A 24,155-nucleotide genomic window follows, 5' to 3' on the forward strand; every position below is an offset into this window, starting at 1 on the left:
AATACAGTTGTCTACTCTTTCCTGCCACCACTTTCCCCTGCCATACCTACCCCCACCTCCCACCCTTCGTCCTTACCCCCTTTGGCTTTGTCCATGGGTCCTTTATACATGTTCCTTGACGACCCTTTCCATTTCCCACCCCCCAACCCCCGTTATCTCCCTTCTCCCTCCCTTATAGTCACTGTTAGTTTGTTCTTAATTTCAAAGTCTCTGGTTATATTTTGCTTGCTTGTTTGTTTTGTTGAGATCAAGGTGAGATCATATGGTATTTGCCTTTCACTGTCTGGCTTACTTCATTTAGCATAATGCTCTCCAGTTCCATCCATGCTGTTCATGAAGGGTGGGAACTCCTTTCTTTTTGCTGCACAGTATTCCATTGTGTAAAGTGGCTCAGTTTTTTGATCCACTCATTTACAGTGGAGATATTTCACAGACAGTTAAATACATAATTCTTGAGGCTCAAAGCCTTGTTCTGAGGTAGAAATGTCACAACAAAACGTAGATGTTCTCTGAAGCCATGGGGCTAGGTAAAATCACATAATGAGAGAATGTAGAAAAGAAGAGTACTATGAAGAGAGCCCGAGATGGTTGCTCACTCCAGCATTTAGAGATCTGGGAGAGGAGATAGCAGAGGAAACTGGGAAGTGGCTATTAGCTGGAAGAAAGAAGGTAAGTTTGGTATGTGTGAATCCTAGGAAAGTGTTTTTGGTATATGGATGGGAGTGGTCACTCTCTCAAATGCAATAGAAAAGTCATTAATGAGAACAGATAATTGATTATAGATTGACAAGATGTAGAGTATTAGAAACTTTGGTAAGGACAGTTGAGTGAAGTATTAGGGGAAAAATTACAATTATTGTCATTTTATGATAAATTGCAAGAGACTAAGTAGAGGCTGTGATAATAGATATTTCTCAAGTATAATTTTTAAAAAAGAAGATAGACAAGTGGTGTATAACTTCAGGAGGACATGAGTCAAAAGAGAATTTCTTCTAATTTTTGTAAAGACTTGTGAAATTAAACATCCTTTCCTAATAGAAATAATTCAGTATATAATGAAAAATTCAGGATTCAAGAGAGAAAGTAGTTAATTGCAAGAATAAAGCCCTTGAAATGGGTTTCACATCTGTTCAGGGGATGTTTGTATCTAAGAGATGAGCCTCCTCTTTCCCCGTAACAAAAAGGAAGTCAGCAGATGCAGATGGGCTAGTGAATTTGATGGCAGGAAGATGGCATATTCTTGAAGAGACTTCAGGTGAGAGTGGTAGGGAGTAGGATTGTTTTAGAGAATTGTAGAAAGAAATGATGCGAAATATGCAGGTTTGAGAAAGTGAAGTACTAGCAAATGTTATGGTAAGCCTCAACTCTGCCAATAGTGAGTGCCTATTTAGGTTTTTCATGAAAGTATATTAGTCATGTCAGCCTGGTTGGGTGATATTCTCCAACAGTTTTCAGGTCACGAAATACAGTCACGAATAAACAAAATGTTGGCTTTACCTTGTGCTGGAATTTTGCCAGGTAGGACAAAAGGGAACAAAAGAAGTAAGGGTGTGTTATAAAAAAGGTGGTTTACAGTCCTGGACCATAAAATGTATTCTTGCAAAGTAGGAAGGAAGGGCATAAATTAGGCGATGGGTAATGAAAAATGATTTCAAGGGATAATAGATCTCAGTGGTGAAAGAATTAGGAGCTGATAGGAAGTGAAAAGTTTGAAGTTGAGATTTCACCAGTGGTGCAATCATTTGTAAAGGCAAAGTCTAAGATAGGACCATATGAGCAGGTGGCTAAGGTGGGGAAAGTAGAAGATTGTTGAAGCTAAACAGGTCAGGAACTGAGAATCCAAGGTGTTAGATAAACCATTTATATGGATATTAGTGTTTCCAAAAGTGATAATTAAATAGTGGTGGAGAGTGTTAAGAGATTCAGATGCTGAACTCATCAAGGAGCAAGGGAGAAACACCAGAAAGTTTCCTAATTTTATTTTATTTTTTTCATGGTTTGATATACACATACATAGTGAAATGACTATTACAGTCAAATAATTAACATATTATCTCCTAACATAGTTACCAATTTTTGGTGTGTGGTAGAGCACCTGGAAGCTAACCTCTTAGCAAATTTCCAGTATTCAGCACAGTATTATTAACAGTAGCCATCATGGTATATCTGAGATCTCTAGACTTATTGATTCTGTGTAACTGTAATTTTGTATCCTTTGACGGACATCTACCTATTTCTCACAGCTTCCTGCCACCAATAACCTTTGTTCTGCTCTTGGCTTCTATATATCCAACTTTTTTAGATTTCACATGTAAGAGATATCATGCAGTTATTTTTCCCCTGTGTCTGACTTATATTACTTATCATAATGTCCTCCAGTTCACTCATGTTGTCACAAATGGCAGGATATTATTATTATTATTTTAAAATATATTTTATTGATTATGCTATTACAGTTGTCCCATTTTCCCCCTTCACTCCACTGCATCCTGCACACCCCCTCCCTCCCACATTCCCCCCCCCTATAGTTCATGTCCATGGGTCATACATATAAGTTCTTTGGCTTCTACATTTCCTATATGTTCTTACCCTCCCTCTGTCTAATTTCTGCCTACCATTTATGCTACTTATTCTCTTCACCTTTCCCCCCTCTTTCCCCCTCCCACTCCCCTGTTGATAACTCTCCATGTGATCTCCATTTCTGTGGTTCTGTTCCTGTTCTAGTTGTTTGCTTAGTTTGCTTTTGTTTTTGTTTTAGGTGCGGTTGTTAATAACTGTGGTTTTGCTGTCATTTTACTGTTCATATTTTTTATCTTCTTTTCTTAGATAAGTCCCTTTAACATTTCATATAATAAGGGCTTGGTGATGATGAACTCCTTTAACTTGACCTTATCTGGGAAGCACTTTATCTGCCCTTCCATTATAAATGAAAGCTTTGCTAGATAGAGCAATTTTAGATGTAGGTCCTTGGCTTTCATGACTTGGAATACTTCTTTCCAGTCCCTTCTTGCCTGTATGGTCTCTCTTGAGAAATCATCTGACAGTCTTATGGGAACTCCTTTGTGGGTAACTGTGTCCTTTTCTCTTGCTGCTTCTAAGATGCTCTCCTTATCTTCAATCTTGGGTAATGTAATTATGATGTGCCTTGGTGTGTTCCTCCTTGGGTCTAGCTTCTTTGGGACTCTCTGGGCTTCCTGGACTTCCTGGAAGTCTATTTCCTTTGCCATATTAGGGAAGTTCCCCTTCATTATTTTTTCAAATAAGTTTTCAATTTGTTGCTCTTCCTCTTCGCCTTCTGGTACTCCTATAATTTGGATGTTGGAATGTTTCAAGATCTCCTGGAGGTTCCTAAGCCTCTCCTCATTTTTTTGAATTCTTGTTTCTTGATTCTTTTCTGGTTGGATGTTTCTTTCTTCCTTCTGGACCACACCGTTGATTTTGAGTTCCAGTTTCCTTCCCATCACTATTGGTTCCCTGTACGTTTTCCTTTGTTTCTCTTAGCATAGCCTTCATTTTTTCATCTAATTTGTGACCAAATTCAGCCAGTTCTGTGAGCTTCCTGATTACCAGTGTTTTGAACTGTGCATCTGATAGGTTGGCTATCTCTTCATTGCTTAGTTGTATTTTTTCTGGTGCTTTGATCTGTTCTTTCATTTGGGCCATTTTTTTTTTTGTCTTGGCACACCTGTTACATAGTAAGAGGCGGAGCCTTAGGTGTTCACCAGGGCTGGGTAACGCTAGTAGCTGCGCTGTGACCCCATATGTGGGGGAGGGGTCTGATAGGGAGCAATGGCGCTTGCTCCACTCTCTGCTGGTTTTCAGTCACTCTCTTAGCTACCCACAATCAAATTGGGCCCTCCTGATGCTGCTTCCCTAGTGGGTGGGCCTGTGTACGTTCTAAGACCCTGTGGGTATCTCCAAGGAACTCTCCTGTGAGGCTGGGAGTTTCTCCCACTGCTGCCTCAACCCCCACAGGTGTTTTCAATCAGTGGTTTGAGGCTTCATTTCCCCACGCTGGAGCTCTGGGTTGGGCAGTCTGTCACCTGGTCCACCAGCTGCTGCCTGGCCGGCCAGCTGCAGCTTTGCCCACCCTGCTTCACAATCTGCCACCTCGCTGGGTCCTCCAGCTGCCGCCTTTCCAGGAGTCCTCTCCGCCCAGCTGCCAGTCTCCACCCCTCCTACCTGTCTGGATGAATGTTTCTTCTTTATCTCCTTGGTTGTCAGACTTCCATACAGTTTGATTTTCTGTCAGTTCTGGTTGTTTTTTGATTTTAAATTGTTGTTGTCCTTCTTTTGGTTGTGGGAGGAGGCACAGTGTATCTACCTACACCTCCATCTTGGCTGGAAGTAGGATATTATTTTTTTAAGGCTGAATAGTATTTCATTTCATGTATAAATATGGTCAAAAGTAGGTTTACAGTTCATATGGAAAATCACAAAATAATTAATAAATAGTAATACAATAATAAACTGTGTTTCACATGCTCACAACTCTAAATCTACTTTTGCCAAACCCTGTATAGGTTACAAGAAACTTTTCTCTAGTTTATTAGACAAAATTATCATAATTTTAGCTCCTTCTCTACTCAGTGCCATAATCACTTATATCTTAAAATAGAAACTTTATCCAGACAAATGGACTAAAATCAACCACCTTCTGCCCCATGTCCTTGGAGTCCCCTCTCACCTTTTCCTTTTGATCCTACACCCATAAAACTGAAGAATTGACATTTTAATAGACATCATGGCTCTTGGACCTTTTCCGCATGTGCAGCAGCATCGATCGGCCTGCAGACAAACACCCAGTAAAACAGACAAGTTCCATATTATCAGCTATAGAAAAGAACAGAAGTGTGCTGAGACAAAGGAGTGTAGTTATTCCTGAATGGTACTGCTAGTGAATTTAAGAAAACGCCGGCTGGAGAACTATGACAGATCTTAATTGTGGAACATCTGTAACTCCTGACCTTATTCATTGGACATTTGTCATTATGTCCCTTTCCCAATGTTGTAATATTTCCCCATTTCATTTATCTTGGTGGGAAACAGAACCTCCCTCTACCTTATAGAAAGTAAAAGCAGCTATGTTCTTCTTCCAGTTTCCCTGTGAACTAGAGCATGGACAAGTGACCACGACTTGGCCAGTCACATATACCACCTTATTTTGAATCTAGATGTGGTGGTGCAAAGAAAAAGAACTGGGCAGTTTTTTCTAGAGGTAGTCACTTCTGGTTCAGGCCTCCTAGGACTCTACCCAGTGACTATTGCTGGTAACTCTTGTTGGTGAGGATACAAGTGGCAGTGGACAGAGTTCGGTGACTACAGCAGTGAACTCATCAGACCAGTTCTGGGATATGATTTTGACTGTGGTTCTTTTCCATTTTACTGAGCTTAGTTGCTTAGTCTTCTTGGACAATCCATATATACTTTCAATAAACATTTCCTTCATGAATCAATGAGAATTGTTTTTTGTTCCCTGCATCTAACTAACTATGAGAGTTAGAGCCCTGGTGTTTAATGGCAGGTCCAGAAAATAACCTCAGTTATAATCAAAGCCATGCTGATGTTTTACACTAAATACATAGTTTCATGTGCTTTGCATTGAAGGGATATCTCAGGACAATATCCAATGAGAAAAATCTGTGATATGTACTTAATTTAGATATTTCTGGGAAGTTTTAAGGTAAACAGATATGTGAGGGACAAAACTGTTTCCCCAGAATCACAGATAAAACTTGGAACTCAGTTTTGGGGTTTTATCTAAAGAAAGAAATCCATGTTCTGCTCCTCCATTTCCTGAAGGCTCCTTTGACATCCCCATTTCTTAGGGTGTAAATGAAGGGGTTCAGCATGGGGGTCACCACTGTGTGCATGACTGTCAGGATGCGACCCTTGGCCACTGAATAGCTGGTAAGAGGCTGGAAGTAGACCCCTGTGAGGGTGCCATAGAAGAGAGCCACCACAATGAGGTGGGAGCCACAGGTAGAAAAGGCTCTCCTCTTGCTCTTGGCTGAGGGGCTCCGGAGGACCACTGAGATGATGCAGGCATAGGAGGCAATGATGAAGGCCAGAGCTCCATTGATGACAATAACACCTTCTGTTTGAATCATCAGGGTGTTGAGGTGGGCACTGGTGCAGGATAACTTCATCAGAGGGTAGAGGTCACAGAAGAAGTGAGGGATCCTGTTATCTGCACAGAAGGTCAGTTGGCCCATGAGAAGGGTGTGCAGCAGGGCATGAAGATGGGAGAAGATATGGCACAGAGCCACCATCTGCAAGCACAGCATTTTGGTCAGAATCATAGGGTAGCGGAAAGGGTGGCAGATGGCCACGTATCTGTCATAGGCCATCATAGCCAGGAGGAAGTTTTCTGTGGCTGCAAAGCATATGAAAAAATAAGTCTGGGCTAAACAGCCCATGTAGGAAATGGTCTTTGTAGGAGACAAAATGTTCTGCAGCATCTTGGGGACCGTAGTAGAGGTAAAACAGATGTCTGCCAAGGCCAAGTTACTGAGGAAGATGTACATGGGCATGTGGAGGCGTGGAGTAGAGATAATCAGTGTGATGATGGCAAAGTTGCCAGAAATGTTGATTGTGTACATGAGTAGAAAAAGAAGGAAGAGTGGGATCTGTTCTTCTGGGTGGGTAGAAATGCCCAAGAGAACAAAATGGGATACACTGGTCCAATTGATATTGTCCATCTGTTGCCAAAAGAACAAAAAGGATTATTATCATTTTAAATTGAGGCATAATTGACATGTAACATTATAGTAGTTTCAGGTGTACAATATAATGAGTCAGTGGTTGTATACATTGTGAAATGATGACCACGGTAAGTCTAGTTAACATCCATGTGGTAGTGTACATAATTACAGGTTTTTTTGTGATGAAGACTTTTAAAGTCTACTCTCTTAGCAACTTTCCCATATGCAATATAGCATTATTAACTCTAGTCACCATGCTGTACATTATATCCCCATGACTTATCTATTTTACAACTGGAAGTTGGTACTTTGGGACTCCCTTGATGCATTTTGCCTACCTCCCCTACCCTTCACTTCTGGTAACCACCAATCTGTTCTCTGTATCTATGAGTTTTTATTTTTTTTAGATTCCACATAATAATGAGATCATATGGTATTTGTCTTTCTCTGTCTGACTTATTTCAGTTAGCATAATATCCTCAAGGTCCATCCATATTGTTGCAAATGGCAAGGATTCATTCTTCGGCGTGTATGTGTGTGTATATATGTATATATAAAAGACAGATTGTTTCCTGTCTTGTAAATAGTGCTGCAGTGAACATGGATTGCACATGTCTTTTCTGGTTAGCATTTTTGTTTATTTCAAATAAATACCCAGAGTAGAATTGTTGGATTATATGGTAGTTCTATTTTTATTTATTTATTTATTTATTTTTTGCTTTATTTTATTTTTTATTTTTTAAATTATTTTATTGTTGTTCAACTACAGTTGTCTGCACTTTCTCCCCACCCCTCTACCCCACCCCAGCCAAACCCACCTCCCTCCCTTGCTTCCACCCTCCCCCTTGGTTTTGTCTATGTGTCCTTTATTTTGTTTATTTATTTTTAGAGAGAGGAGAAGGGAGAAAGAGAGGGAGAGAAACATCAATATGTGGTTGCCTCTTGTGTGCCCCCTACTGGGGATGTGGCCCACAACCCAGGCCTGTGCCCTGACTGGGAATCAAACTGGCAACCCTTTGTTTCACAGTCTGGTGCTCAAGCCACTGAGCCAGGGCTGATAGTTCTATTTTTAATTTTTTTGAGGAACCACTATACTATTTACCAAAAAGTATTATTTTTTATAGACTTGGGCACTTGAGCAGGCCATTTAGTTACTGTCACTTTTGTGCTCCAATGTAAACTACAATAGTGTTGATAAAGGGATCAAGTTCTTAATTATTTCCCAAAATAACAAAGTATGAAGTTTTCAGTATTGTTAGCATCATCACTATAACGATAGCTAACATTTACAGAACATTTACCTTGACTTTGCTGCGTTATCACATTTAATTTTTATAATAACTATATGGAGGCCATTATTATTATTATTATTATTATTCAAATTAGAAAACTGAGGTATAGAAAATTTAAGCTCATGAAGAGCAAAATCTGAACTTAACATCATGTTTATTTGTCTCCAAAGGCTATGCTAGTGACACTGTATAACATGACTCCTCAAATTAAAACCAAGGCATCTCATTCATGGTAATAAGACCTGTTGATGGGCTATATAACCAAGGCATCTGGCTGCTAAAAAGGATTTCAGAGGTCATTTGTCCAGCAATTTCTATTTTCGGGAGTGCAGACCCCAGGTGTTACCCAACGACTTCTCAAAGAGTACACAGACATGATTTTAGGAGAATCAGTATCCAGATTCTCAGCCTTTGTATTTCTCTTTTCTAAAATCATTTTGTCTTCAAGATGTCACCTTGAAGTGACATTATTCTGTCTTCCACCCAACAAATTAAAGACATACTGTAATCCATCCAAGTCTTACTAAATGTGTGGGCTCAGGATATAAAAACCTCAAAGGAGGCAAGTGAAGGGAAAATTAGAAATATTAAGACAATGCATGACTTTAATGAACAGATAACAAATTCATTTTTAGATCAAGGAGTTTCCAGTTTTTTAGAAGGAGACCTAATCTAGTTGTCAGCACATCATTAAAAATAATCTTTGATAACATGCAACACTAGTTACTGTCACATTACTTGGACAGCTTTTGGTACTCTGGAATCTCAAAGGACAAGTCTGTTATTGTTCAACATTAAATCTAAACATCAATCAACAGAGGCAGCACTGTGCAATGGGCTAGAACCCTGGCTCTTTCATTTAACAGCCATATGACCTTAAGGAAGTCATTTTCCCTCTATGAGCCTAGGTTTTCTCATCTGTAAAGTAGGGGGGTTTTAATAGCCTATAACTCATAAATTTGTTATGAGGATTAAATGAGAGTGCCTGTTCCTTGGCAGGTGTTCAGTATATGTCAGCAATTATGCCTATCAGTTTTTCAGTCTTGTCTACACAGAGGCTCCAGGTTTTAAGGGCAAGGACAGTATTTTGCCCCCCAGGTCTCTCTACAGTGAAACTGCTCCACGTTGTCACTGTCTTTAAAAAGCGGTTTGCGGAACTGCGCAAAGTTCTGAGAGTCTGCTCTTTCATCACAGGGTCATCCTGATGATTTGGTGTGGGCATAAATCACAGCGTTCTGGGTGGAGAGCAGAGTTGGCAGTCCACCAGTGAGCAGTATCCACGGCTATCCCAAGAATACTTAAACTTCACAGTTAGGTCTTTGGGACAAAAAAGTGCAAACAATGAAGAACTGCCTCTGTGTAAGGCACTTTCACAGGCATTGTCTCCTATAATCCTTACAGCAATCTGAGGACACTTCTAGCAGCAGCAATCACTTACCCTCAGTTTAAGGATGAGGAGATAAAGCATAGGGAGGTGAAGTGGTTTACTCAGCGTAGGTCAGTGTAAAGGTCTGGGTGGACTTCACACTTATGTCTGGATACTTGAGTGCTGTGTGTATCTGGCTGCATCACACTGCCCCTTTGGTTTACTTAGCGTCTTCCCTATGGAAATGGATTTATTCATCACTCCCGGACTGTCTGCTTTTATATCTCAAATTAAAGGATGTCACCAAAGGACAACTTAATAGGGCTGTACAATTATAAAAGTATAGAAAATCATAATATGCTGTTGAACTATCCTGAATTGATTTCAATATGGTATGGTGATGAATGAGAACTAAAAGTTGTAACCACATTTACTGAGCGCTGAATGTAAACCAGGAATTGTTCTAAGAGCTTTATACATGTGTTTTCCACTTGGTGATCACAGCAATTCTGTGATATAGGCATTATTACCTTAACTTAGAGACGAGGAAATTGAAGCTCAGAGTGGTTCTGTAATGTGCGCCAAGTCGCAGCGTTAGCAGGTGGCAGAACTGGAATTTGAGTTTGGTTCCATCTGACCTCAGTGTCCAAGCTCTTAACCCCTGGCTGTGCCATCTGTTAAGCTTCCCCTGCCTACACCAGTTCCTAGTTTCCTCCTCTCTGCTGCTTCTTTTTCCACTGTGCTGCCTTGTGCATTTGACCAGTGGTAAGTGTCTGTCATGGTTTTTCTTTTCTTCTCTTTTTCATATAGTTGTAACAAACATGCCTCCTTTTTTAATTTAATTTTTTTAAATGCTATTATAGTCATTCCTGCTTTTTCTCCCTTTTCCTACCTCTACCTTACCCCACTCTCTCCCCTCCCCAAGCCCATCCCCATATTGTTGTCTATGTCCATGGGTTGTGCATGAATGTTCTTTGGTTAAACTCTTCAATATCTTTCATTCCGCCCCACCCCCCACACGCCTTTCTGGCATCTGCCAGTCTGTATTATGTATCTAAGCTTCTGTTACTATCTTGCTCATTGGCTTATTGTTTTCATTATATTCCACATATAGTTGAAAAATATTCAAAATCACTAATCATCTGAGAAATGCAAATTAAAACTTCAATGAGGTATCATCTTATACCTGTCAGGCTGGCTACCATCAATAAATCAACAAACAAGTGCTGGTGAGGATGTGGAGAAAAGGGAACCCAAGTGCATTGTTGGTGGGAATGCAGACTGGTGTAGCCACTGTGGAAAACAATATGGAATGTCTTTGAAAAATTAAAAATGGTGCTCCCTTTTGACCCAGCAATTCCACTTCTGGGAATATGCCCCAAGGATCCCAAAACACTAGTAAAAAAAAGTATATGCACCCCTATGTTTATAGCAGCACTATTTACAGTAGCCAAGATTTGGAAACAGTGTAAGTGCCCATTGGTAGACAAGTGGACCAAAAAGCTGTGGTACATTTACACAATGGAGTATTACACAGCAGTAAAAAGAAAAACCTCTTACATTTTGCAACAGCATGGATGGACCTGGAGAAAAGTTATGTTAAGTGAATTAAGCCACGAAAGAAAAATATCATGGTTTTTCTAGTTTAATTCTTACTATAGAATTATGGAGTAGATAATTCCCATTTTCAGATCATGAATTAAGGACCAGAGGGATGAATTAACTTCCTCAAGGTCACAGAGCATAGGATTGGAACCAGGTTGATCATAGATTTGTCTAACTCAGAAGCAGCACTCCTTCTATTCCACCTCACCCATTTAACACTCATGTTTCATTCTTGTCCTATGCTTGGTTTCCTTTGTCAGTCTGTTGTAATTAGACTCTCCAAATTGGATCAGGTGGTGCTGAGTTTATGGTTCAGGAAACATGGTATGTCTCTGCTCAGTTCTAGGGAAGGCCTAAGAAAGGGACTCAGCCTTACTTGACAGTTAGTGGCCATGGCTGCTACCTGTGTCATTGTCCATATAACTCCTGTGACAAAGCTCCCCATAAGGCGAGAGAGAGCCCCAGAAGTAGTTGGAGGGTGAGTTGCCTGGAACCTTGGAGTCTTCCTTAATCTGCCTCATAGCCGACAGAGATTATCCCTCTTGACCCATAGTGCAGCATATCAGCTCCTTAAGGGCAATGGAGAATCACGTGTGCCACACGGGGGTGGGAAGCCAAACATGGGAACTAATAGAGAAGAATCTTGCTTTATATAAGATGTGGAAAAAGAAGCAGCAGTGTGGTGTGTGAGAATGGGTCTTGACCCAGGAATCAGAACATTTGGCCTTTGGTCTCATTCTGCCATAAAAATTTTCTTTAAGACCTTAAAATAACTACTCTTGGGGACCTCAGTTTCTTCATGTGGGAAATGGGAGGAATAATACTTGCTGTCAACCCACAGGCTTTGGAAAAAAACAAAAAAGACTGTGGACGTAAAAGCCCTTTAACAAGTCTTATGAAGCAGTGAGAAACTGTTTGCATTACATTCCTCTAAGGACTCAGGTTCCCGGTCACAGATAGGTCCCCATAACTCTGACAGTCTCACCCTGTAGACTTTCTGATAATAGGGTTGCCTTTCATTCCAAAGTGACCTTTGTAAATGGAGGAGGCATTTTAACAGTCTATTCTCTGGGTTTCTCTGTTGGATCAATAATTTCTAGAAGTGGAAAGAAAAGTCTGGGCCAGTTGTTAAGAGAAGACAAAGTGGACAGCCATGTCCAGGGGCTGAGTTTTAGATTATCCAACCCTGATCACCCATAATGCCTCCTCAACTGATTGATGCTCTTTGGAGTTCCATTGGAGTATCTCTTTGAATCCAGGATAACTTCCTGGAGTGGAACACTTTTGGCTTTCTGAATTATTCTTTTTTGTGGTTAAGTTTTAGTAAGGGAAGGGGAGAGAGTCCATAAAACAGACAGCATATCTGAGGGTGGGATAGGGAAGAGGCAGTATGAAGGGAAAGAATAAAAAAAGACGACGACCCAGGGTGTTAGAGACAAACTTCACAATATGCACAATATTGTGCAAAGGAGTGAATTGGAGAAAGAAGGTCTTCCCTCTGGAAACTCCTAGGAGCCTGTGTAGGAATTGTTTGAGGTGCTCAGAAACTGCTGTGTGGTTGCGCAGCCCTAGGTGCAGGCACTCACCTTACTGTGGCCCGGGCTGGCCTGGAACGGGCTGGGCCTGGCACATCCGTCCTCCCTCAGGCGGCACGTGTCATCACTTGGGGAACACAGAAGAAGGTGCCCAGCACAGAAGAAAGAAAGTCATCAGGAAAGGGTTGAAGGGCAGGACAGCCTGACTCCTGGGGGTGCTTCTGCTTGTCAGGCAGGAAAGCACGTCCGGGAAGGGCGCTGGGAGGTCTGAGCTTGCGCTCCTGCATGAATGCCATGGTTCCACCAGCACAGTCCCCCGAGTGTGTCATTGGCTGGACTCACTGCCTTCTCTAGGGCGTGGGGCCCAAGAGGCAGTGTTTCCACTATTAGTGCCTGTGGGTTGGCAGCTCAGCTGATCCCAGGAGAGTGGCCAGGACCTGGGAGACCAGCCTGGACACAGGGTTCTCTGATGTGTGCTCCAAAATTTGGCACTGAGAAGAAAGCCCAGGAAACTTACATATGGTCAAGGCACGGATGGGGTGTCTCCCCACCTGCGTCCTGGAAGGTGTAGCCTTCTTTTAAGTGATACACTCTTCGTTTTCAAAATATTTAGCTGTGAAACAGGTATTGAAAAGTGAGTGTTTCCCACCTTTCCCATTCCTCTCCAGGGGTAATCTCTATTAATGTTTTGACATGTACCCATTCACGCACTTTTCCATGAACATATGTATATGTACAATTTTGTTTCTACAAAAATGAGTTCATTTGTTCTGCAGCTTTCTTTGTTTCTCTTACCTTATATAGTTATCACAATCCTCCTATCACCATCAGACCTACCTCATTATTTAAAAGTATTTTGTAGATATACCAGAAGATACACACATTTCTCTACCCACACCACTTACCTCCTGTTTAGGGGGTAGGAGGGTGCTATTACGAAAGCAGCACTATATGGATATTCTTTTACAGGCATCTTTGTGTCCATATATTTTCCTAGAAATAGAAATGCTAGATGGAAGTATATGGGCATTTTTAATTTCATCTGTGCCACCAGATTGTCCTTGAAAAAGTTAAAACCAATTTATTCACCCTCAAGGGCATATGGGAATGTCCTTTTCCTTAGCCTGAGAGCACTGTTCCCAAACTCTTTGCTGTTTCCCAGCCTGATGAGGCAAAAAGAAACAATACTTTGTGTGAGTGTTACTTTTTATTTTCCTAATTGCTGGGGGCAATTTTTGACCATTTTAGTTTTTCTTCTTTGAATTTTCCAACTACATCTTTGCCCACGTTTTCTATGTGGTTACTGTGTTTTTTTAACAATTGATTTACATGTGATAAAGAGATATTCTCTTTGTTTTCCTTTTTGATCTGACTCATAATCTCTAACTGTCCTCAGTATCCAACTTAGATGGACATTTTTCTTTCACTTATGTGGTGTTTATTCTGAGAATACAAATCATTAGTTTCCCCAGAAAGTAAAATGTGATATTTCTTATCAGATCTTGTATCAGTCAGTGCTCAAAAACCTGAAACACATATGGACACAGACATCAATGAACGCACACATGTTGAGTGTTTACTGTGTGTCAGGCACTCTATTTAAAGTGCTCAAATGCTTTTTATGTCGTTTAACCTCCCAGTAACCACATACATTGTCCCCATGTTCCTTGAAGCCTTATTCATGACAGTCAAGATAGGGAAATAACCTAAGCATGGTGTATCGGGCACTGAACTGTGATCCAAGTCAGTTCACGTAGTATCTGTAACTCAGAGGAACTCTGCGACATAGTTGTTCTTCCAGGTTTACAGAAAAAAACAAGGACTGAGATAAAGAATGTTCCTCAAGTTACATAGTATGCAAGTGGGAAACTTTGGGTTCTTACTTGTAACTTCTGACTTAAAGTCTTGAGTTCTTGTCACTGTAACACTAAATATAATTAGAACTAGGGTATATGTGTGAAGGGGCCTAGACTAACATAATTCAATTAGTTTAATTTGTAAATAGGGAGACCACGGCTCAGAGACATCAAGTGATTATGTAACAGTCACACAGGTCGTTAATGGCAAAGCTGGCCCTGGAATCCAGGACTTAAATTAAAGCTTTGTTCTTCTTCTGTAGAACATTACCTGTTTAAGTGTAGAGGATCAGATTATCTCCTTTGTATTTCATTCTGCTAGACATGATGAATGTTTTATTCTGGGTTAGAGATATCTGTCTTCCATAGTTCCTTTATAACTTGAACCAAACAAAAATTTGGACTTTTACTTTCATTTTACATGTGTACAAGCCCCACGTGTGGACTTCTCTTAACCATCCAGTAAAAATAAACAAGAACCATGTGGGAGTGGGTAGTAAACTACTCAAAGCAAGGGCAATTTGCAAAGGTGATTGGAGGTTACGGATATCACTGGTCCCCTCCTTGTCCTCAGACATTAATCTGCGCTTTGAAATATAAACATGAGAAAAAGAGAAGTCTCAGGTTCAGAGAAGCTACAGTGGTTGGGCTCTCAGGAGCCCAATTTTCGACTCTCAGTTCTGACTCTTGAAGTAGTGACATTAAGGTCCTAAAAAGACTGTTAGAGTGTTTTTCTTCTGAGTAGTTTTCCCAGGGCCCCCTTCATATCCCTGTTTCTCAGGCTATAGATGAAAGGGTTCAGCATGGGGGTGACCACTGTGTACATTACTGAGAAGACTCTGCCCATTTTCCCTGAGGGGGATGATGGAGGACATAAATAGACCCCAATAGCTGTACCGTAGAACAGAGAGACCACAGAGAGGTGGGAGGTACAGTTGGAGAAGGCCTTTTGCTTGCCCTTTGGGGAATCAATTCTTAGAATAGCCAATGCAATGTAAAAGTAAGATGTAAGGATGCAGACAAAGGGTCCAATTAGCAGTGTTCCTGCCACAAGGATGAGCATCAGGTTATTCACATAAGTACTGGAGCAGGCCAGCTTCAGGATGGGGACCAGATCACAGAAGAAATGGGGGATGATATTGGGGCCACAGAAGGAGAGCCTGGTCACTAGCAGGGTATGCACTAGGGCATGGAGGGTAGTGACCACCCATGCCCCAGCCACCAACAGGATACAGCGTTGGGCATTCATGGTCATGGCATAGTGGAGGGGGTGGCTGATGGCCACATAGCGGTCAAGTGCCATCACAGCCAGGAGAAAGTTGTCCAGATCTGCAAATAGGCCAAAGAAATAGAGTTGTGTAAGACATTCACCATAAGAAATCAGTTTACTTCCTGAGCCAATATTATCTAGCATCTTGGGAATTACTGTAGAGATGAAACCAATGTCAGAGAAGGACAAGTTGGCCAGAAAGATGTACATGGGGGTGTGGAGGTGCATGTCAGAGCCAATGGCCAGGACGATGAGCAGGTTTCCCAGCACGGTGACCAGGTACATGCCCAAGAAGAGCCCAAAGAGGAGAGGCTGCTGCTCTGGCGGCTCAGAGAGGCCCATGAGAAGAAACTCATAGATGCTGGTCTGATTTCTTCTGTCCATGTCTGCAATTCTGTGTGAAATAAATCATATGAACTGTAAATAGCAAAAAGTAAAATATTGCTGTGTTGGAATTTTTTGAACCCCTAAAAATTACGTGGTTTAGACAGGTCTTCTTGGTGAAGCTTGAAGTTATAACTGTGCACATTAGAAAAGATGATTTGTGAAGTTAAGATTGGTGTCAGCACTTGACCAGATATCTAAAGCTCTTTCAAACGGTTTTGGCTGCACCATGAAACATGGCAGGTAGCCTGGGAGCATGCTCTGGATTGCACACATCCTGTCGGTATACGCCAAACAATGGAAATGTCCCCGAGTAATTATGTAATTAAATAAATAACATTTACATGATCGTAATTCAATAATTAATAGTATATATAATATAATATAGAATTCTAAATACAATAATTATATAATTAATTTAAAATAATTTTTAAAAGTAAAATTTCAGAAGAGTATGTATGTTTATAATTTCATTTTTGTAAAATTAAACCATAAATGTTTGTCTATAGTAAGGACACCAAAAGAACACATTCTAAAGGTCAATAGTATTTACTTCTGAGAAGTGAGTATGGGCCAAAAGGTTGTGGGTGCCACCTTCTGTGTTGCTCAGCTTTACCAGGATATGTTATCTTTGTAATTAAAAGATTATTTTAAAAGTATGATGGATGTGATTCATTGAATTAATCCAAGTGACCACCCAGAAAGCTATCTAGAGATTTGGGGGGTTCTGACAAGTTGACCAGGGTGTAATCTCTGAAAAGGCATCTCTGACAAGTGAGTAGGAGAACAAAAATCAAATGCCTTTGACCCTGTGTGAAGAAAATAAAAAGTGGTGGAGCAAGACTTTCTCATCCTAGCCCAGTCCATCCAGGCCCTTTAAAATCTTCCCAGCTTTCCCAAAGAAAAGGCTCTAGGAAGTGCATAAAATACTGCTCCAGTTCCCTCCAACATGGCTGGGGATTACTTGTGCTTTTTCCCTGCCAGCATTGATGTTCTTCACTAACCTGTGTTTCTCCACCTAGTTTGAACCTCTTCATCTGGATTTTTAAAAAAAATCTAAGTTTTATAGTGCCCCATGCCAGAGCACCCTGGCCCAGAACCATTACCGGGCCTCGCCCATGGGCTGCAGGCACTGAAGCGGGCCACATAGTGGAAAAAAAAAAAAAAGAAAGAAAAAAATCTAAGTTTCAGACAGTATATTCTAGACTCTGACTCCTTTGCTCTCACAGGGCTTTCTTGTATTTAGGTATTAGATTGATATATTGCAGGCCCAAACAGAAGGGGTCAAATCCTTATTTCTTCTCCCCAAATTACACCTTAGTTTGTTTCTAGCCCTATTCAGAGAAGAGGATCTTTTTACTTGAGACTCAGATATCTTTATTTTCCATAGCAGCCACAGCGAGGCTACACCAGGAATCTCATAACTAGAAAATACTGGACATTAAGTTTATCTAATCCAGATCCATTGCTCTGATTCAATGAAGAAGTCAGAATAATAAGAAGAACACTGGCTGAGCACTAGCCATGTAGATTGTCTTAAGTGGTAACTCTGTGCAGAGGTGCTATGATTATCTTTACTTTAAAGATGTAGAAACTGAAGTTCGGAGGTGTTAAGAAACTTGCCAAAAGTCACACATTTAGGAATTGAAGTAAAATTGTCTGAGTTAGAAGCCTAAGTTCTTTCTTCTGCTATGCTGCTTCTCAGTGTTCACCAAACCACATTTGACTCTAGTTCAGCTGCCTGCACATTTTCAATAAGGAGGAAATGCACCATCAGCAAATTCATTCATTCATGCATTCATTCCAACTTTACCAAGATATAGCTGACAAAAATTGTATATATTTGTGTACAGTGTGATGTTTTAATATATTTAATACATAATTACAGATACATTGTAAAATGATTACCACAATCAAGTTAATTAACACATCCATCACGTTAGAAGATTTAAATATTCATTCAATTTGGCAGTTACAGCTCATGGCAAATGAGGATATTTGGTATTTTGGGCTTATGCATCAATCTTTTGTGAGTGTGATTGATGTGAATCAGTCCACTTTGGTCCAGTGCTTGGGTAAGGTCCCATTTCTACACTTGTAAAGCAAAAGCCTCAGACCACGATTTTTACATGAGAGGCCCAGATTCTTTCCTTTCTGGTCTGTCTGTCTGTCTCTCTCTCCCCACCTCCCATCCCCAAGTGCAGCTACATCCAGATTTAGGAGCTTAGCATATAGCAGAAAATACAGTGATATAGTCTGTTACATTCATTCAACTGTATCACCTTTACAGTGAGAATTACAAATAAATGAATATTTATTCCTGTTTTCCTTTTCTTGATCAAGGGTAAATTAACCTTCAGGAATCTCATTAATTACTAGAAGCATACAGCATAAACAGTGACACTGATCCCAGATGAAAATGTACAAAATGAATTAATATTCTCAGAATTCTTCTGATATTCTGGACACATCAACTAATAAAACATAAGACAATTGGCTTTTGGAAAAATGATATGTCCTTTGCTTTCAACCTTTATTATGACAGATGGTCTAACACCCTGGCCAAAGGTCTAAGCTGGAGGAGTGTGTCACAGTCATGTGGGGAGCATTTCCTGTGCTCCCCCCTCAAAATGGAATTCCCACTGTATCTGTACACTTACAACCACTGCATTAGACTTATTTATGTACTTACAAGGAGAATATTTAGGTTGCATAGAGTAAAGAAAAAAAATCTAGCTTGCACTAATAAAATTTTGATTTGCCTTCTATATCAAACCTAATAATATGCTTTGAATAATTCATTTAGCTTCTCTGAACTGTAGTTTCCTTCTGTGAAGAGGGATAACTGAGTGTATGTCATAGACTGTTGTGAGGTTTCTTATTGCTCACATCAGGAAAATGTCGACGATATTTCTTATAATGACATGACGTGATTTTGTCTCCATCAGTCTATCCAATGCCACTTCCCCCTTCATGCCATACCACTCAACATTCTTGCCCATGAATCCACTTATGGACCTCAAACAGCTCATCATGTCTTGTTGGCATGCTTAGCTGTTCCACCTTCCTGAAAGTCTCCTTTTCTCTGCCTGGCAGAAGCTCAGGTCAACACCTGGGGCTGTTAGAGTTCATTGATTTATCCTCTGTGCTCCCACAGTCCCGTTTATGGGTCTCTGGTAGAATGCTTGATATACTGCCTTATAGTTTCTGACTTATCTCCATTACACTATGGGTCCCTCAGTGCTGGGGACTCATCTTTATTCACCTGGCTTTTTTCTTAGTATGTACTTGGTAATCATCTGTTGACTAAATCAGTGGATGGGTGGGCTGTAACATGACATTTTAAGCTATGATGAAAGTGTGTGGTGTTATTGTTTAGATACTAGCATTTCCTGTTACGTATAGAGATAGTTAATGAAATAGATGACTCTTACGTGAGGATCTTAGGTTGCCTAGCATACACTCTAGTGTAGAAGGTGTTCAAAATTATGAAAATGAAAAAAATGTATTGTGGATGTTAAATTAGTAATCAGTTGCGCATTTTCACCAGTGCTGAACTCATGGTTTGTTTATATCTTACATTTGAATTAAATATTGTTTTGTTTTAATTTAAAAAGGATGTAGAGAAAATGAATGCTTGGAACTCAGATTTAACATGAACATATCTTCACGTGCCCCTTCCCAGTGCTGAGAAATGTTCCCCCTATTCTCTTGCATTTACATATTTGAAAACAGCCAGCACGACCCAACACGCTCCATTCACACATCAGTCTCCTCTCATCCTAGCCCAGGTTTCAGGGACCAGAGTGTCAAATTCATAATCTGGGGGAATAGTCCTCTGGATCAAAGCTACCTTGCCACCACACCCTTTAGGGACCAAAGGACATTAAGTCAACTGTCTTATTGTATGAATAAGTAAACAGATCTTAAAGAGCTGCTGTATTCTGTCCAAGTTCAGCACTACAACTGATACCAAAAACAGGATTCCTGAAACTATGGACCACTCTGCTTCTCTTGACTAACTGGAAAAGGGGACATATAGCCAATAACTTACTGTCAGTCCTGAGTTGGGCCAAGAATTGCTTATTTCTTCATGTTAAGAGAGCCGTTTGACTATTCTGTTGTCAGTTCTCACTTGTCAAGATTGGAGAAGTTGTATTTGATGACCAAATAGAAAGACAGCATCTTCTCCTATATTTAAGGCATAAAGGACCTTGGGACATGGAACCCTCATCTGTTTTAAGGAAGGCGAAATGAGAGCACGGCATCCTCAGTCCTCAGCCAGCCAGACAGCCTGATTAGGATCCCAGGAAAAACAAAGTTATCCACCTGCAGTTTCCAGCACAGTCCCCAGAGCTCTCTGATGGAGTTGCAGAGACACCTGGGAATACTGGTCTCTAAAATATCCTTTGTGGGAAAAGCCTTGGTTCATTGCCCAATCCCAGTCCCCAAACTCCCAAGTGAACTGCTCTGTGATTTTATGAAGTTCAATTGTCCTCTCTGGACTTTGGTTTTCTCAGGTAGATAAGTCAGAAAACAACATGTTCTCTCATAATCAAAATCTTAGAGTTAACATTTTTGTCATTCTGGAGCATATGAAGTGTTATCTTATTGTCATTTTAATGAACACTTCCCCAGTTCTTAATGATGTTAAGCACATTTTCATCACTCTGATACCTTCTTTATAAAAAGAGTCTGCTCCTTTTTATTGGAATGATTGTCTTTTGATAATGATTTGTATGAATTTTAATTATGATTTAATAAATATGCTCTCTCATTTTTAGTTTAAGTCTTAAAAAAAACAAATTTTATCAAGATATTTGACCATCTTCAATTTCCATACATCTTGCATTATATCCTGTTTTAATGTAGGTGTTTCTTCCACAAGTCTCTTTGTGTGGCAAACCTTCTGAGTCTTTATATATCTAAGAATATAATATGTCTCAACATTTGAATGGCAACTTGCTGGGTATAAAATGTTGGGTTCAAAATATTGGGTTTATGCATTAAAAATATTTCAGTGTCTTCAACAAAGAAAGAAAACTTCAGGCCAATATCGCTGATGAACATAGATGCTAAAATTCTCAACAAAATATTGGCAAGCGCATCCAGCAATACATTAAAAAGATCATACACCGTGACCAAGTGGGATTCATCCCAGGGATGCAAGGATGGTACAATATTCTCAAATCAATAAACATAATACATCACATCAATAACTGCAAAGACAAAAATCACATGATCATATCAATAGATGCGGAAAAAGCATTTGATAAGATACAGCATCCATTTCTGATAAAAACACTCAGCAAAGTGGGAATAGAGGGAGCATTCCTCAACATAATAAAGGCCATATATGAGAGACCTACAGCCAACATCATACTCAATGGACAAAAACTTAGAGCTTTCCTACTCAGATCAGGAACAAACAAGGATGCCCTCTCTCACCACTCCTATTCAACATAGTATTGGAAGTCCTAGCCACAGCAATCAGACAAGAAAAAGAAATAAAAGGCATCCAAATTGGAAAGGAGGAAATGAAACTGTCACTGTTTGCAGATGTCATGATAATGTACATGGACAATCCTATAGACTCCACCAAAAAACTACTTGACCTAATAAATGAATTTGGCAAAACAGCTGGATACAAAGTCAATACTCAGAAATCAAAGGCATTCCTGTATACCAACAACGAAACTGCAGAAACAGAAATCAGGAAAAAAATCCCATTTGATATAGCAACAAGAAAAATAAAGTACCTAGGAATAAACCTAACCAAGGAGGTAAAAGACCTGTACTCAGACTACACAACATGGAAGAAAGAAATGAAGGAAGACACAAACAAATGGAAGCATGTACCATGCTCATGGATTGGAAGAATTAACATCATCAAAATGGCCATACTACCCAAAGCAATTTATAGATTCAATGCAATCCCTATTAGAGTACCCATGACATATTTCACAGATACAGAACAAACATTTCAGAAATTCATATGGAACCATAAACGACCCCAAATAGCTGCAGCAATTTTGAGGAAGAAGAACAAAGCAGGAGGGATCACAATACCTGATATGAAACTGTATTTATTACAAGGCCACTGTAATCAAAACAGCCTGGTACTGGCATAAAAACAGGCACATAGACCAATGGAACAGAACAGAGAGCCCAGAAATAAACTCAAGTCTTTACGGCCAATTAATATTTGACAAAGGAGGCAGGAGCATAAAATGGAGCAAAAACAGCCTCTTCAACAGATGGTGTTGGGAGATCTGGACAGCTATGTGCAAAAAAATGAAACTCGATCACCAACTTACGCCATACACAAAAATAAATTCAAGGGCCTGATCTCCAAAATATATAAAGAACTCACACGACTGCACTCCAGGAAGACAAACAACCCAATTAAAAGATGGGCAAGGGACTTGAACAGACACTTCTCCAAGGAAGACATACAGAGGGCCCAGAGACATATGAAAAGATGCTCAGCATCACTAGCCATCAGAGAGATGCAAATTAAAACCACAATGAGGTACCATCTCACACTGGTTAGAGTGGCCAACATAAACAAATTGACAAACAAATGTTGGAGAGGATGCAGAGAAAAGGGAACCCTAGTGCACTGTTGGTGGGAATGCAGACTGGTCAGGACACTGTGGAAAACAGTATGGAATTTCCTCAGAAAACTAAAAATGGAACTTCCCTTTGACCCAGCAATTCCACTGCTGGGATTATACCCTGAGAACCCTGAAACACCAATCCAAAAGAACCTATGAACCCCAATGTCCATAGCAGCACAGTTTACGATAGCCAAGTACTGGAAGCAACCTAAGTGCCCATCAGCAAATGAGTGGATCAAGAAACTGTGGTATATTTACACAATGGAATTCTATGCAGCAGAGAGAAAGAAGGAGCTTATACCCTTTGCAACAGCATGGATGGAACTGGAGAGCATTATGCTAAGTGAAATAAGCCAGGCGGTGAGGGACAAATACCATATGATCTCACCTTTAACTGGAACATAATCAACAGAAGAAAAAAGCAAACAAAATATAACCAGAGACATTGAAGTTAAGAACAATCTAGCAATAGTCAGGGGGGAGTGGGGCGGGGACAGTGAGGAGAGGGGATTACAGGAACTACTATAAAGGACACATGGACAAAATCAAGGGGGAGGGTGGAGGTGGGGAAGGGAGCTGGGTTCAGCCGGGGTAGGGTGGAGGGATGGGGAGAAAAGGCATACAACTGTAATTGAATAACAATAAAAATAAAAAAAATATTTCAGTGTCTTTATACATTCAGTGTAGCTAGTAAGTCTGTTGATTAATGACTACCGTTCCTTTGTAGGCAAACTTCCCTTTCTTTCAGATATTTGGGAGGCAAGGAATTTCCAGTGCTCTTTATCCTGAAGAGGACAACCTGAATGAGAAATTGTTGCTGCCATTGGCTGGACCAAATCACCAGTGGCCATTGTTGAAGATGTGTAATTGGGGCCAGTTGTTTCCTGGGACATCTTCCAATGCTAAAGTGACTGCCTGGGGTTTAGCCAGTTGTGCTGATTCTTGTGTTCCATCCTTGATCGGCAATGTCCCAGTTGAAGGATTAAAAGGTAGCAGTCCTCTAGTGAGCTTGACTAAGTAAAGGGAGCAGGGAAGACTTAGAATTTGCTGGTGCTCTCTAAGGAGTAGCTGCCAGGAGTCATTGTCACTGATAGTCTGCTCAGGACTGGTGAGGGCTTCTCTGCTGGGGTGCTCAGCAAAGTGATACACCCATTGTCTCACACCATTTTCCCTCAGTAACTGATGACCCTCTTCTAAAGTTTTCCATTTGGTGAGGCATGTGCATTAATGACTGCAGCAGTGACGTGGGCTATTTTTCATGCCATGAACACCCAGTGGAGCAAAAGCAAGATCAGAGACGAACCTGAGAATGTTGGGGTGGGCAGACCTGGCATGCCCATTTCCATAAGTGAAATGGATCCTGTTATTACTTGAGAATCTGATGGAATTCAATATTAATTTGAGGATCATGAGATATGTCATGGCACATCTTGGCAGAAGTTAGAGGTAATTCTGAGCCAGAACTATATAGGTGCAAGAGCCATTTAGTGCACACTTTCATCTGCTAGTTGCATAAAATCTCC

At 40.4% G+C, this 24,155-nt stretch overlaps 2 protein-coding genes across 2 annotated transcripts; both read right to left on the reverse strand.

The window, feature by feature from the left end:
• Nucleotides 1–5,024: 5,024 nt before the first annotated feature.
• On the reverse strand, nucleotides 5,025–12,759 carry LOC112306220 (olfactory receptor 1Q1). The gene is made up of 2 exons (XM_024562013.3): nucleotides 12,554–12,759; nucleotides 5,025–6,701 (listed from the first exon to the last, which is right to left on the reverse strand). Exon 2 carries the CDS (start codon nucleotides 6,699–6,701, stop codon nucleotides 5,757–5,759), a length of 945 nt encoding a protein of 314 aa, XP_024417781.2. The 5' UTR covers nucleotides 12,554–12,759; the 3' UTR covers nucleotides 5,025–5,756.
• A 966-nt stretch (nucleotides 12,760–13,725) lies between these two features.
• On the reverse strand, nucleotides 13,726–20,214 carry LOC112306608 (olfactory receptor 1f45). Its single transcript, XM_045196927.2, has 2 exons — nucleotides 20,067–20,214; nucleotides 13,726–16,022 (listed from the first exon to the last, which is right to left on the reverse strand). Exon 2 carries the CDS (start codon nucleotides 16,010–16,012, stop codon nucleotides 15,080–15,082), a length of 933 nt encoding a protein of 310 aa, XP_045052862.1. The 5' UTR covers nucleotides 16,013–16,022; nucleotides 20,067–20,214; the 3' UTR covers nucleotides 13,726–15,079.
• Nucleotides 20,215–24,155: the final 3,941 nt, after the last annotated feature.

The sequence above is a fragment of the Desmodus rotundus genome, chromosome 1 (assembly GCF_022682495.2).
Source record: "Desmodus rotundus isolate HL8 chromosome 1, HLdesRot8A.1, whole genome shotgun sequence".
Classification (NCBI taxonomy): domain Eukaryota; kingdom Metazoa; phylum Chordata; class Mammalia; order Chiroptera; family Phyllostomidae; genus Desmodus; species Desmodus rotundus.

Bases quoted from the DNA above. Each gene is read 5' to 3' on its own strand.
- LOC112306220 (XM_024562013.3), bottom strand. From the start codon at position 6,701: ATGGACAATATCAATTGGACCAGTGTATCCCATTTTGTTCTCTTGGGC.
- LOC112306608 (XM_045196927.2), bottom strand. From the start codon at position 16,012: ATGGACAGAAGAAATCAGACCAGCATCTATGAGTTTCTTCTCATGGGC.